Source organism: Dromaius novaehollandiae, chromosome 6 (assembly GCF_036370855.1).
Source record: "Dromaius novaehollandiae isolate bDroNov1 chromosome 6, bDroNov1.hap1, whole genome shotgun sequence".
Classification (NCBI taxonomy): Eukaryota; Metazoa; Chordata; class Aves; order Casuariiformes; family Dromaiidae; genus Dromaius; species Dromaius novaehollandiae.
In genome coordinates this window covers 32,764,387-32,777,624 of record NC_088103.1, presented here as the reverse complement: position 1 = coordinate 32,777,624, position 13,238 = coordinate 32,764,387, and the positions used below count along the sequence as shown (strand labels likewise).

The 13,238-nt window shown below is 61.5% G+C and overlaps 1 protein-coding gene and 1 long non-coding RNA gene across 4 annotated transcripts in view; one reads left to right on the top strand and one right to left on the bottom strand.

The window, feature by feature from the left end:
• The first annotated feature begins 82 nt into the window (after positions 1-82).
• LOC135328732 (uncharacterized) lies at positions 83-1,838 on the top strand. The gene is made up of 2 exons (XR_010389742.1): positions 83-538; positions 1,481-1,838. It is a non-coding gene; the product is annotated as an uncharacterized LOC135328732 (long non-coding RNA).
• Positions 1,839-2,602: 764 nt separating this feature from the next.
• Positions 2,603-13,238, bottom strand: part of KCNIP2 (potassium voltage-gated channel interacting protein 2) — a 33,361-nt gene continuing 22,725 nt past the window's right edge. For 2 of the 3 annotated variants that reach the window (XM_064514132.1, XM_026102846.2), the window contains exons 2-8: positions 6,993-7,117; positions 5,802-5,871; positions 5,610-5,680; positions 4,930-5,037; positions 4,397-4,501; positions 3,924-3,986; positions 2,603-3,687 (exon numbers count right to left, since the gene is read on the bottom strand). In XM_064514132.1, coding sequence (XP_064370202.1) covers positions 3,640-3,687; positions 3,924-3,986; positions 4,397-4,501; positions 4,930-5,037; positions 5,610-5,680; positions 5,802-5,871; positions 6,993-7,117 — 590 coding nt within the window. In that variant the 3' untranslated portion in view covers positions 2,603-3,639. Of the gene's footprint in view, positions 3,688-3,923; positions 3,987-4,396; positions 4,502-4,929; positions 5,038-5,609; positions 5,681-5,801; positions 5,872-6,992; positions 7,118-7,997; positions 8,098-13,238 lie in introns of all 3 variants that reach the window. The other variant, XM_064514131.1, reaches the window with a different exon arrangement.

Here is a 13,238-nt window from a genome sequence, read left to right as displayed (position 1 = left end):
AGGGGGGGAGGGCGAAAGGGTGGGGAAATTAAGTGTTTACTTCGGCCCTGCGCATGCGCCTGGGGGGGGGGCAGGGCGCAGAGGCCCCGGCCCCGCGGGCGCGCATGCGCGGCGGCCCCGCTGGCAGAGAGGCAGGGCGGCCTCCCCTGGGCTGTGACCTACTTTGCACAGCGTCGCCTGGGGCTGCCGCGCGGCCCCTCCCGCCCCCCAAGCTAAGCAGGGCCCGCCGGGGCTGCCGCGCGGATGGGGGACCGCGGCGCAGCAGGCCCGGAGGGGGCTGCGGCAGGATGCGGTTCCGCGCTGCGGGCGCGGAGCTGGGGCGCGGTTGCTCGCAGGGCTGCGGTGCACGCTTCCTGGGGGGTGGCGGTGGCCTTGCCCCAGCTGCCAGTTGAGCTCCCCCGTGACGAGCTGCCCGCAGCTCCTTGCAAGCGCTGCTGCTTTCGTGCTGCTTGACGGGGCGAACACGTGCCGCCTCACCCGGCAGCTTCCCAAAGGGGATCCTGCGGCGGGGGGAGGTTGTGCTCCCTCCGCTGAGCAGGTACGTGCAGGTAGCAGGGCAAGCGCCGGCCTGGGAGGCTTTGCAGCTGACGAAGGTGGGCAGCAAAGCCCCGGTGCAAGAAGGGACTCAACTCTTCCACGGTCAGAGGGGCACCAGGGACATCCCTGGCTTCAGCCCGACGGCGCCATGTGGCAGGCTGCTTTTCGGGACTGAGAGCGGCAGGGGAGGGCGCGTGTTTTAGCAGGAGAAGCAGAGCGCACCTGGAAAGGGCACCTAGGGGAAGAGGCATGGGGGGTGGCACAGCATGTCAGAGGGGCGAGGAATCAAGGCAAAACAAGGATCCCAGATGCCAGCGTTTGTTTCCCTGCTGCCACGGGGAGAAATGTCCAGGCAGCTTCTGCAGCTCTTGCCTGCGCGTGCCATGCCAGCATACCCACCATCATGGGTGCAAGTCACATCCAGGGAGGTGCAGCTGGTGGCAGCCCTACGTGAGCAGGCTTTGGTGTGGAATATTGCGCTCCCCCCGCCCAGTGCCAGGAGGGGACGGTGGGCTGAGGCTGCGAAATACGCGTTGGGCAGGATGCGCTTCCCCAGCGGGATGTTTCCCTCGTTCCCCGAGGCAGCAGGACGAGCACATGTCAGACAGTTGAGATAAAGGGAGGAACAGCCAGGAATAAATCACGTCGCGCCAGCCAGACTTCCTTCCTTGTCAGCGTGACGGGCTCCGGGGAGACGAGCAGGGCAGACGCTAGCAAATCCCCAGCCTTGTCTCCCCTGCCGCCCTCGCGAGGAGCCGCGGCGTGGAGGCAACGCCACCAGGAGCTTTGCTGTCAGAACAAGGCTGGGCTGAGCAGGCGCCTTCTGAGGCTGGATGTTTGCAGACCGTGAAGGGGCTGTGAGGATGCTGAAGGACAGGCTGTGAAGCTGAGATCATCTCAGTAAATCAGAGAGGGGGCTTGAAATCAGACTGCATCTCTCCAGGGACAAGTCGGGAGCTTATGCTGAGCCAGATGTGACCACGCGCAGCTGCAGAGGGGCCGGGGCAGTGGGTCTCAGACTGAGCATGAGTCAGACCACGGGGCTGTGAAGAAGACATCCTGTGAGGCGGCGTGAACAGGAGCAGCAGCCGGAGGTGCAAATGAGGTAATCCTCCCACCCAGCCCAGCACTGGGGAGGCCACCTCAGGTACCCAGCAAGACACGGGTGAGCCACGGGCAAAATGCTGCTGGAAACCCCAGCCTGCAGAGAGGGACTGGAGAAGGCTGTGGGCATCACGGCAGGCTAGTCACATTTTGACCCAAACTGAACAAAATGAATAAAAACTCCAGTTAACACTGTGTCCTTGCTATCCAAATCCCATTCGCTCCTACCGGTTTCACTCTCAGCTCTCCCCAAATCCTCCCTTGCATGGCTTATTTCCACTGATAACATTTCGGCACCATGGGACAAACAAGACAACTGCATTTCTGGATCCATCTGGATCCATACTCAGGAAACTGCAGCAAAGACCCTGGCTACAGAGCATTTCTATTGACCATTATGGATAATCTAGAGCTTTCAAACAGCAAAAAAAGTGATTTTTTTTTACTGTCATCCTAAGTAGAGCTAGCCAGATTGTACTTTTCTACAGTAGCATCCCTGTGCCGCAGGAGGGCACATCAAGCCCATGGATGGTGTTTCCCAAAATAGCAACCAGCCAAATTGAACTAATACCCAATAGGGTTTTACTGGGGAAAGGGAGTAGAAATGGGAAACACACTCAGACAGCAACACTGTGCACAGCCCTGGGCAATCGGCCAGCAGGTGAAAAGGGTCTTTGGGGAGTGAGAGGCCTTGGAACAAACTCACAGCTTTGACAGTCCCACAATATCCAGATCTCATCCTTTCGTAAGCTGTTTGGGTCTCCAGGTGGCTCTTAAGATTTGGCTTTCGCTTCATGGACTGCAAACTGCACAATGCTGGTGGGTGTCACTGTCCCAAGCCACATCAGGGCCTTTGTCCTGTTTGTTTCAGCTGCTCTTTCCCAACCCTCGCAGAGACACTCAGCCCCAATTTCCCCTACCCCAACTGCCGGCTGACAGAGGCAAAGATGTGACAGCAGTGTGCATAGCGATTGTGGTTAGATTTTATTGTCTTTTTGTTTTTTTTTTTAACTCATATTATTGTTATAATACAAAATATACAGACTGGAGATGCCAAGCGGGTTGTGGGTCACCATGCCCTGGGGTGGGTGGGGGTCACACGCCATGCGACCTGCAGCGTGAGGGGGGACGGCACCCGCGCCGCGTGGTGGGGGAGCGATTGGTACCCCAGAGGGCCCTGGGAGGAGGGAGGGAGATGGAAGAGGTAAGGAGCGGGACACCTGTGCTCCTGCTGGGAACAGGACTGAGAGATGGACAACATGCCCCCCCCCCCCCCCCCCCGGGCCAGGGCATGGGCACAGGCAGCAGAAAATAGGCAGAAGACATCTGCCCTGACACAACTGGCCGTGCTGCAAATGATGCCGGCAGCCTGGCCCTGTGGCCCAAGGACCGGGGTGACCACTGGAGCCCTGCGCTCCTTCCTCCTCCTCTTGGCCCCATGCCCTGGCTGCCGTGTCCTCAAGGAGGGGTGGGAAGGGTGCCTCAAGCCCCAAACCGGGTCCCCAAGGTCCCCTGGGTGCCGGCACCCCCCAAATAGGAGGGGGAGGTTGAGGTTGCGCTGATGCCCCTTGCAGACTCTTGACTGGTTCCTAGACGGTGGCACTGGAGGGTTTCGGCTGGGGCTCCCGGGGCTGGGGAGGGCGACGGGGCGCGGGAGCCGTGGCTACACGGGACGCTGTGCATGGGAGAAGCCTTCTCTACCGCTTCTTCCCCTCCGGGGAGCGGGTGCGGGAGGTCCATCTGGGCCCGACGCTTGCCCTGCGCCGGCTGTGCCCACGCTCTGATGCCCGGGAGCGCCTGCTTGGGGTCCCCCGCGGAAAGCGGGGCCGGCCCAGGGGGGAGGGAGCAGCCCGTCACCGCCCGCGTCTCCGGGAGCAGGGCCCCTTCCCTCCGGGGCATCTGGGCAGCCGGCGGCGGGGAGGCTCGAAGGACAAGTCGAGAGAGAAGCAGGGTCTGGGCCCGGCGGCAGGAGAGCTCAGCTGGAGGCAGGTCTGGGAGCTAAATCACGTTGTCGAAGAGCTGCATGGATCGCATGATGTTCTCGTCCTGCGGGGAGGAGGCGGCGGGGCTGGGCACGGAGCCGCTGTCTCAGCGGTTCCCCCCAAATCTGATGGCACCCCATTGCTCTGCTCTAGCAGCCCCAACCCACAGATGGAGATGGCTCCCCCAGAGGACAGGAGCCCCGGTCGAAGGCCGCTTTCAAGTCCTAGCAGGATGCACAACCCTCCTCCTCCGCGCAGGCTGGTGTCTCAGCCCCAGAGCAGAGCTGGTGGTGGCTTTACCTTCTGGCAGGACTCCAGGAACTCCTCGATCGTCACCACCCCATCTTTGTTTCGGTCCATTTTCTGCAGACAAACACAGCATGGAGGAAATGGCGGTGACAGCCCCAGCTCCGCTCACTGCTCCCAGGGAGAGCCAAGCACCCCGCTTCGCAGGTCCTGCAGGGGTTGGACCCCATGGGTCCCTGCCTGTTGCTGACCCACACACCCAACCCATGCACCCTGAGCCTTTTCTCTCCCTGGCTGCAGTGCAGCCCTGCAGAGCTGGATGGGAAGAGAAGCAGAGCTCCCTCTACCCCAAATACTGGTGGGGGCTATTCCTGGGTTCAAACCCCCTAGACACATGTGAGCTGCTTGCTATGTACCCTGCTTCATCTCCAGCATGGGCTGTTTTCTCCTGCTCTGTGCCAGGTTTTGGGCACAGGCTGGCTCCAAGCCAGAGCCTGCTTCCCCAGGGCATGCGCGTGGTGGCTCACCTGGAAGAAGTTCTCCACGTGCTCCCGGGGCGCTTCCTCCCGCATGGCTGGGTAGGTGTATTTGCCCATCATGTCATAGATGGACTTCATGATGTCCAGCATTTCCTGAAGAGAAGGAGAGCAGAGCTGCAGTGTCGACCTGGGGTTTTGTCCCTGCTTGGTCCCCCAACTCGCACCACTTCTGTGATACCCCCAAAGGACCCGTGGGGTGCTCGCATGTGTTCCTGCCACCTCTGTGCACGGTGCAGGTTTGTGTGTATGTCCACATGTGTGATGGAGCCACAAAGCAGCACATCCCATCACCCACCCTCCCATGTGCTCAGTCCACCCTCTACCCTAGAGACACCTCCAAACGCCAGTGCTGTGGGGCCGGGAGGGCTGATCCCATACGTGGACCAGTTTGTAAAGCTGAGCTAAGTAAATATTGATTTTCCCCCTCTCCTACAGAGCTCAGCCAATGCCCCTGGGTCCTGCCCTCATCCCTGCAGACTTGCACTGGCCCCGGGGGTCCAGCGTGGCCCCCCCAGTCCCACCTCTTTGGTGATGCAGCCGTCTTTGTTCAGGTCGTACAAATTGAAGGCCCAGTTCAGGCGGTCGTCGATGGTGCCCCGCAGGATGATGGACAGCCCAGACACGAAGTCCTGCAAGGATGGGGAAGGCAGACAGATGGGAGCTACAGCCACGAAGGGCTTTGCAGCCGTGGAAGGCACAGCCCCGCTCATCTCCGGAGGGTAAATTCGTCCCCGGAGTGGATGTGCCCTGTGGCTGGGTCTGAGCTGATGTGAGAAATGTTCAGTATCAAAAAGAGGCTGGCAGCAACTGACTGCTTGCTGCCATGTCCCACATGCATCACTTGGTTCGCGGCACCCAGGACACATGTCTGGGCTTTCCACTCAGCCAAGACCTGCACAAGACCCAGCCACAGCTCCGGCTGTCCGTTGGGTGCCGACAAAACACTTGCTAGCCTCTTTTCCCCCAACCAGAAGCAACAGAAATAGTCTTTTTATCGTCTGTTTTTCATTGCAGGAGGAAGTAGAGATCCCCCAGACCTCCTGACCCTGGGAGCTGGGGCTTTAAGAAATTCCTCCTGCAACTGTGGAGCTCCCCATCAGCATGCACCCATCAGCAACAACTCTTACACCTTCATCCTGGCTCATGATACCCAAACGGACATGCCCTCCCTGCCACGCCATCATCCCGCTCTGTGGCTCACCTCGAAGCTGACGGAGCCGTCGTGGTCAGTGTCGAAGGCGTTGAAGAGGAAAGTGGCGTACGTGCTGGAGTCTGGGGAGAGGCAGACAGTGGTGGGGCAGTGCTCAGAGACCCACAACCCTGCCAAAGCCACCCATGCAAGTGCTTCAGGATGGGGAGGGACACAGGGATGGGGATGGGGAGCAGCACTCACCTCCCTGCGGGAAGAACTGTGAGTAGATCTGCTTGAAGTTTTCTTCATTAACGATGCCGCTCGGGCACTCCTGCCAGGGCAAGCAGCAGCGTCACCCTGTCTGCATGGGCATGCCGTGGAGAGGGTCCGAGCGCACTCTCGGAGCTGGGCTTACCCAGAGCTCCCATCCCCTAAAGCCTTGCAGATCTCCTTGCATCGCTGCCCCTTTCCTCCCCAAGCCCTGCACTGCCCGGCAGATGTGGCTGGTGAGGCTGGTTGAAACGTGCTCCTGATTTCGTGGGCTGGCAGCAGCACCCCTTGCCAGAAGGTCTGCCCTGACACTACGGAGGGATTTCCATGCTTGCGCAGAAGACAGCTTTCTGCACCCAGGGAGGGAGCTCTGCACCCCAGGCACCCAGGGAAGTGGGTGCTTGGGGTGCACCCAAGGAAATGGGGATGTCTCTCTGCAGAGCACAGGATCGGGCCTCCCCACTGAGCTCAGGAACATCCCCGGAGGTGGGCTCACATCTGGAAGAAGCTGCATGCCCAGCACCTGCCACCCAAAGCTGTTCACAGCTGCACAGACAGGGACGGCTCCCTCCCTGCATTCACCAGACATTTGGTGCCCAGCAATTGCAGACAGCTTCACTGTTCTTGTCTGCAGGAGCTCCCAGAAATAGGATGATGTGGTGCTAGTAAAGCAGCTGTCCTGTGGTCCTGGAGCAGCTAGGAGCTCTGACATTCAGAGCATTTTCCCAGTCTGCTTCTAATCTCACTATTTGCCTTTTGGTGGGGACCAACCAATGCCAGAGCTGGGGCCTGGTGGCAGACCAATGCTGGGAGAGGGTGACTGGCCCCTTCCAGTGCAATGAACCCACAGATGGACCTGAGACCTCCCGCAGAGCCAGAGGCTAACACAGGGACCTGCTGCCTTTGGAGCTGGGCTCTCTCCAGCCTGTGTCACCCACACAAGGACCAGTCTGACAACGTGGTGCCTAGAGACCCTGAAAGGTTCAGCACACTGTATCATGCTGAAAAAAAAGCCAAGGCAGGGTTAAGGGTGGCAGCTAGCTTAGAGCTCCTAAGGCCTGACATTATTTTCATCCCCAGGGTCCTGAAACCTTTTGCAAACCCTGGGTACCACCAGGTGCAAAGCACCCTCCGAGGTGCATTGGAGGAGAGGACTAGCAGAGCTGGCCCAGGGTTACTCACGTTCTTGAAGCCTCGGTACAGGACCTGCAGCTCTTTGCGGGTGAACTTGGTCTGCTCCTGGAGCTGCTCCAGCCCCTCGGGGCGGTGGCAGACGGTGGAGAGCTCAAACTCATCTTCAACGCTGTCTGCAAGAAACCCAGGGGAAGAGGGGGCAGCTGAGGCCAGCACCATCCTGCCCTGCCCTGCCGCTCGCCCCTGTGCCGGGGGCACCCGCCCCAGGGTGACGTGTGTTTGGGGTGCCCTGCCCAGCCGGAGTTGGGTGTCCACCAGGACACCCAGAGACTCCCTGAGCACAGGCAGTGGCTGGCATCGGGCAACAGCCTTCCACAGCCTATGCTTGCTGCAGCCAGCGCCCCAGAGCCACAACCGGGGTCCCCTTCCCGCCCCCAGAATGGCTGTGGGGCCCCCAGCCCCACCGCTCGGCACACATAGTGCCCCACATTGCCTGGGCCCCCCAGCCAGGGGGCTCAGGCCCTGACCCCTCCGTACTCACCTCTTCCCCCAGCGAGGGGACCTATCCAGGGGCTCAGGCTCACAGAGGAGCCAAGAGCACCCGGCACGGGGCCGGGCTCGCGGGCAGGCGGGGGGCTCCGTGCAGCTCTGCCCTCGCTCCCTGCTCAGCCCCTTCCCTCCCTGTCGCACCTCCATCTCCAAACCAAGGCTGAGCTCCGAGCAAACCCCGCTCCAGCCCCTGGACTGGCACCAGGAGGGTGCTGCGGCACAGCCCAGCGCCAGCTCCGCTCCAGCGCGGCTTGAGCCGCCAGCGGGCAGCTCTGCGTCCTGCGGGAGCCCCTCCGGCGAGCTGGAAGCAGCCTGGGAGCGGGCAAGGATGGAGGTGGGTGCAAAGCCCATCGGATCGGCCCCCTCCAGGACAGGGCTGATCCTGACACCCCCAGCTCCGGGGCGGGGGGGCGGCAGAGCCGTCCCTTCCCGCAGGCAGGGCCACGGCGGGGGGCAGCCAGCAGCGCCGCTGGGACACACACACACAAAGGCAAGAAGAAGCACTTGCTTTCGCTGAGCGAGGGGATGGATTTGGGCCGGCAGCAGGGCAGCAGTTTGAGGAATCGCTGCTTCAGCGCTTTTTTAGTTTGGCCCGGCGGGTTGCCTGGAAGAAAGAAGGAGTCACCAAGCAGAAGAAGAGTTAACAGCGCAGCGGCCCCCGGGCCCAGCCGGCAGCAGGGCCAAGGCATCCGGCGCGGGGCAAGCAGGGCCGGAGGCAGCACATGCAGCAGGGGACGGAGCAGGAAGGCAAAGCCCAGCCCAGGGTCTGCCTGGCCTTTCTGCTTCGTCCTGGGACGAACCCGGCACTGGTGTTTCCCTCCTTGGGAAGCTCCCGAGGCCCCAAAGGAAGGTGACGACAAAGGGGTGACTGTCCCGGGCTACCAAGACCCAGGTCCTCCTTGTGCCTCATCGGGGCATGCCGGGGTGCACCAGAAACACCCCGCAGCCCAGAGACCGGGGAAACGGCAGGACTGGACTCTGCCCATTAGTCCCAAGGCCAAATGCCTGCTCCTTAGGGAGCCTCCTCTCCGCACAGGGCTGTGCGAGGAGGCCGGGCTGGGGCAGGATGGAGCCCAAGAAACAGCTTGCATCTGGGCCAGGGGTCTGGACCCCCTGGTCAGGACTGGAGGGGAACCCCGTGGCTTGGCGCCGGGTTTGGTCCCACTGGCACGCGACGGCGGCACGCGAACCACGCGCCGAACCCAGCCATGCACCCCAGTCTGCGACATGCACCCCTGTCCCAGCACAGCACTGGGATCCATGCCTGGGGGCCTGGTTTGAGACAGCCAGAAGGGGGTGAGGTGCAGGGCTTCAGCTTTGGCCAGGCTATGGGGCAGGGTTGCAGGGCTCCCCACATCAGCCTGCCCCAGAAGCATCCCTTCCGAGTGGCTCCTGCATGGGCAGCAGGTCCCCTTGCAGTCCAGACCCCCTGCTGACCCTCTATTCCCCAATCCCAACCCCGTGACTTTGCTCAGACCCATCTCTTACCAGCTGGCACTGCCCCATGGCCGCAGACCCACTCCCTCCTTTCGCGCAGGGCCCCGCAGACTGCCTCAAGCCAGCAATCAGCACAGGACTTCCACCACAGGCAGGGAGGGGAGGAAGGGGAAGGGATGAAGGTCGTGCTGGGCTCCAGCCCCCAAAGGGATGCAGACAGCTGTGCAGGGCACCGATGGGACAAAAGGTGCAAAGTCCCTTTGGCACCACATTTGCTCTAAGGGCCCTGGACATCTGCAAGCAGCTTGCCCCAAGGTCATGACACCTGCCCCTCCTAGACCCTGGTTTTTGGGTTGTTTCTCTATGGGGCTAGCAGGAGATGGGACTTCTCCACCAGCTTTCTCAGCCCTGTGGGCTGAGCTATGCCCCGTGGGCTGAGCTATGCCCCTTCGCGCTCACATCAAGACAGCCGGCTGCTGCTGGGGCAGCATCCTTGGGGGATGGAGAACAGCTCCAAGAGGTCGTTGTCCACCCCAGCATCATGCAAAGCCACTCAGAGAGGGAAAACTTGTCCCCAGGGATGTGGCGTCCACAGCAGGGATGCTGCAAATGCCAGCAATGCGCAAATGCTAGGGGTGCACAACTGCACACCCTGACATTTGCGAGGGGGTGACACAGGACAGCATGATGTGGCCCCATCCACTCTGGGGTTTGTAGACGAGGGAGGATAGGGGCTGAATTGACTAGAAGGGGGCATCTCAGCTGTGCATAAAATATGATTTTATCACAGCTACTTTTCTGGGGCTTTAGTTTGCAGAGGGAAAGGGAAATTGCCCCTTTCAGCTTTCCAGGGATGTTCTGGGCCCAGGTCTCCTCCCAGCAGAGCAGAGCTGTGGGAACAGACCTCAGAGGTAGGAGCAGTCCTCTAGCCCAGCAGGAAGAGACAGGACAGGCAGAGCGACACTCAACGCAAGTGTGATGAACCAAGGGAGGGAGCAGGGTGGGAGGGAAACCACACAGCGAGAGAGAGAGATGCAACAGAGAGTAAACTGTGGTTGGACTCACAGGGGCAGCAGGTATAGGCACGTGCAGTAGGTCAGGTCGGGTGCAAGTTACACTTTAGTTTGTTATAGAAAAGGAAAAAGAAAAAAGATGAAGAACATGGGCGTTTTCTTAAGGAGGAAACCAAACGGGGCCCAATTCCAGGGGACCCAGGGCAGGGGAGGGAGCAAGTTCAGCACATGCAGCTTAACAACAGGAGAGGGGGTGACCAGGGCTGGGGCTTTGCTGTCCTGGCTTTGGTGCGCCCATCTCCAGGGGAGGACGCGCTGTTCCCTTTCCATCCCCAGCACCCGGACCATGAGCAAGGCCCCAGATGGGCTCCACCTCGGTGGGAAACACGGCTTTGCGCAAACACAGGGAGCATCGCCTGGACACCATCTGCCCCGCATGGGATGTCTGCAGCACAAGAAGGGCCCCCAGTTCCCACCACCACCAGCCCCAGCAGAAACAGCTCCTTTTCTAAATGTCACTTCATCCTCCACCCACCCACAAAAGCTATCAAGTCGCTGGCACAGAACAAGCCAACGGAAAGCGCTGACAGCATTTTATCTGCTGCAGGAGGTCTGCCAGGTTAAGTGGCTTGTTGCTTCCCATGCATCACTCCACAGCCCAGCAACTTCGCACATGCCAAGCCTCCATCCCTGGGTGACACCGAAAGAAAACGGGATCTCCCATTCCCGCCTCCACAAGCTGTTGAAATGAATCCATGCAATCACTAGTACCGGCTCTGCAAAGGGACCCAGTGCTTGGCAAAGGGACCCACAGCATCCCGTGGGTGCACCCCAGGTGATCCCCACTGGGGCAGCCGTGGCCACTTTGACTTTGAGAGCAGCTCTCCGGCCGTGGGGACACCCCCCTCGTTCCACAACACCCTCCTGCTGGAAAAGGCTCCACCACACCCACCCGCCAGGCAGTGCCCAATAACTCCGCATTTGCTCCCCATAACTCAGCATTGCCATGATGGGCGGGAGATGTGCCAACGAGTGGCTTTAAGTGCCCTGAATGTGGGCCCAGCAGCGTCTCATCCCGCCTGCTCTTTTTGCCATGCTGGTGTCTCAGGGTGGGCTGTTTTCCCAAAGCTGACATGGAGCGAAGGGCAGTCACCGCCTGTCCGACAGGACAGAGCCCAAACCCACCTCTGCCCTGCGGCGAGCAGTGCCGGGGCAGGGGAAGGTGCTGGAGCACCCCAGCACCAGGACTCCAGCCCTGATGATTGGCAAGCCCTGCTGCATCCCACGGCAGCGAGACCCCCCAGCTCCCTGCAGGTCCCTGCACCTCCCAAATCCCATGTTTGATCCCACGGGGCAACATCGGGTGGATCCGGGCTGGGCAGGAGGAGCGGGTACCCCAGGGATGATCTGCCCGCAGCCCGCTCTGTTCCACCACGGCTGCGCCCAGCCTAGCCACCTCCTGCTCCGGGTCGGATGGGGCTCAGCAGGGCCCACAGCACTCCTGGGTGCACTCTGAAGATGAGCGGGAGGGGAGACAGCAAGGTCCCCCGGTCACCCCGGCGGTGTCAGGATGGGTCCTGCCAGCAGCACCTCTGCAAACGACCCTCATCAGTCAGCGGCGTCAGAGCAGCGAGTGAGCGGGGCCAGGGCGCCTGCAGCAGCTGCCGGGGCCAGGAGGCAGCAGACGGTCCTTCATCAGGGGAATGACATCAGAGCTGGCATCTCCCAGGGTGGGGGCAGAGTCCCTGTCTCGGGGGGCCGTGGCCTCAGCCTGGGGCATCCAGAGCACAGCAGGGCTGGCAGAGCACAGCGTGACGAGGGTTCCCCAAGGCAGCGAGACGGGGACAGTCGCGTGCATCGCCCTGCTTCAAAGCCTACGCACAGAGACACAGAGCCAGTGCTCTGCACCCCCGGGCAGAGCCCCCAGGCCTGCCTCACGGGACCAAAGCCCTGGGGAGGATATTTTGCCCAGATGCCATCCATACCCCGCACAGCAAGGGGCAAGGACTGAGCCTGGTCACACCTCAGCCAAGGGCCAGACGGACCCTGGGCAGCCCAGCAACGTCCTCAAGCCCAAGGAGGTTGAAAGCACCTTCTGGGCAAGGCTCCCTCCTCCCATCGGTGCTCAGCCACTGATTGCTCCTCTGATCACTGCTTTCTGCACCTCCTCCCACCCCCTCAGCTGGCTGCTTGGGCTGTGACCTGCCGCCCCTTGCAGCATCCCCAGATCCAGCCCAGAGGCCAAGGGGATGGGAGCAGAGGGAGGCTCACAGTCCCCCAAATTGCACTCGTTATCAGCTGTGCAAGGTCTGCCAGCAGCCCTCACCTGAGACGAGCCCACCGCAGACGGCAGCCAAAGGCAACAAGCCAGCAGCATCGCACACAGCTCTGTGCTCCTACCGCCTCCAGGCACAACCAACAGGTCCTGCAGCTCTTGCTCTCACACATTTTTGGGCCCTGTTGCCTGGGCACATCCAGTCCTCTGTCCTCAACACCACCTGCCAATCCAGGCAGCTCAGCACCCACTGCAGCCCCTTCCCCCATCCCCAGTACAGCCCCACAGGGGGAAGGAAGGGGCTGGGGGCTCGAGCCCCTCTCAGTCACGCTGCTCACCAGCCGCCAACTCCTGCAGCTCAACACAAGAGGCCAAGGCAGTGAGGAGAGCTTTCCCCTGTGCGATGCCATCCCTGACCCTTGGTCCCTCCATGGGGCACAGCGCCCACCCCATGCTGCCCCAGCCTGGTACCTGCTCTTGTCCTCCAGAGCCCCAGCAGGTCCCTGCAGGGGCTTTTCCATCCCAACTCTATCTGTTTTCCTCCCCACGACCTTCCCCAGCCCTGCTCAATGCTTTGGGGGGGGGGGGGGGAACGGATCGGGGCCCCCAGCTGCTCCTTCAGGCCAGCCCACAGGCAGGGCAGAGAATGGGACCCTCTCCACAAGCCCAAGCACGCCTCACCCCAGGCCCCTTGTCCCAGCCTTTTCTCAAATGCTCCCCCCAGGGCCCTGCCCCCCTGTCAGATGGCCCCTGTGTAACCCACACCCATCCCTCGCTGCCGCAGTCTCGACACCTCTCCCAGCCCCATAGCCCTTCTCCCCATCATGTCAGACCCCATCCCACCTAGCGTCCCACATCCCACTGCCCCCGGCATACCTATCCCAACATCCCACACAGCCACAATCCTCCAGCGCCCCAAACATCCCTGCACCCCGATGCCGAGACCCCAGATACCACCCCTGACACCCCCACTCCCCAGCAACCCGCACTCCCACAGTCTACATCCCAGTGCCCCCAGAC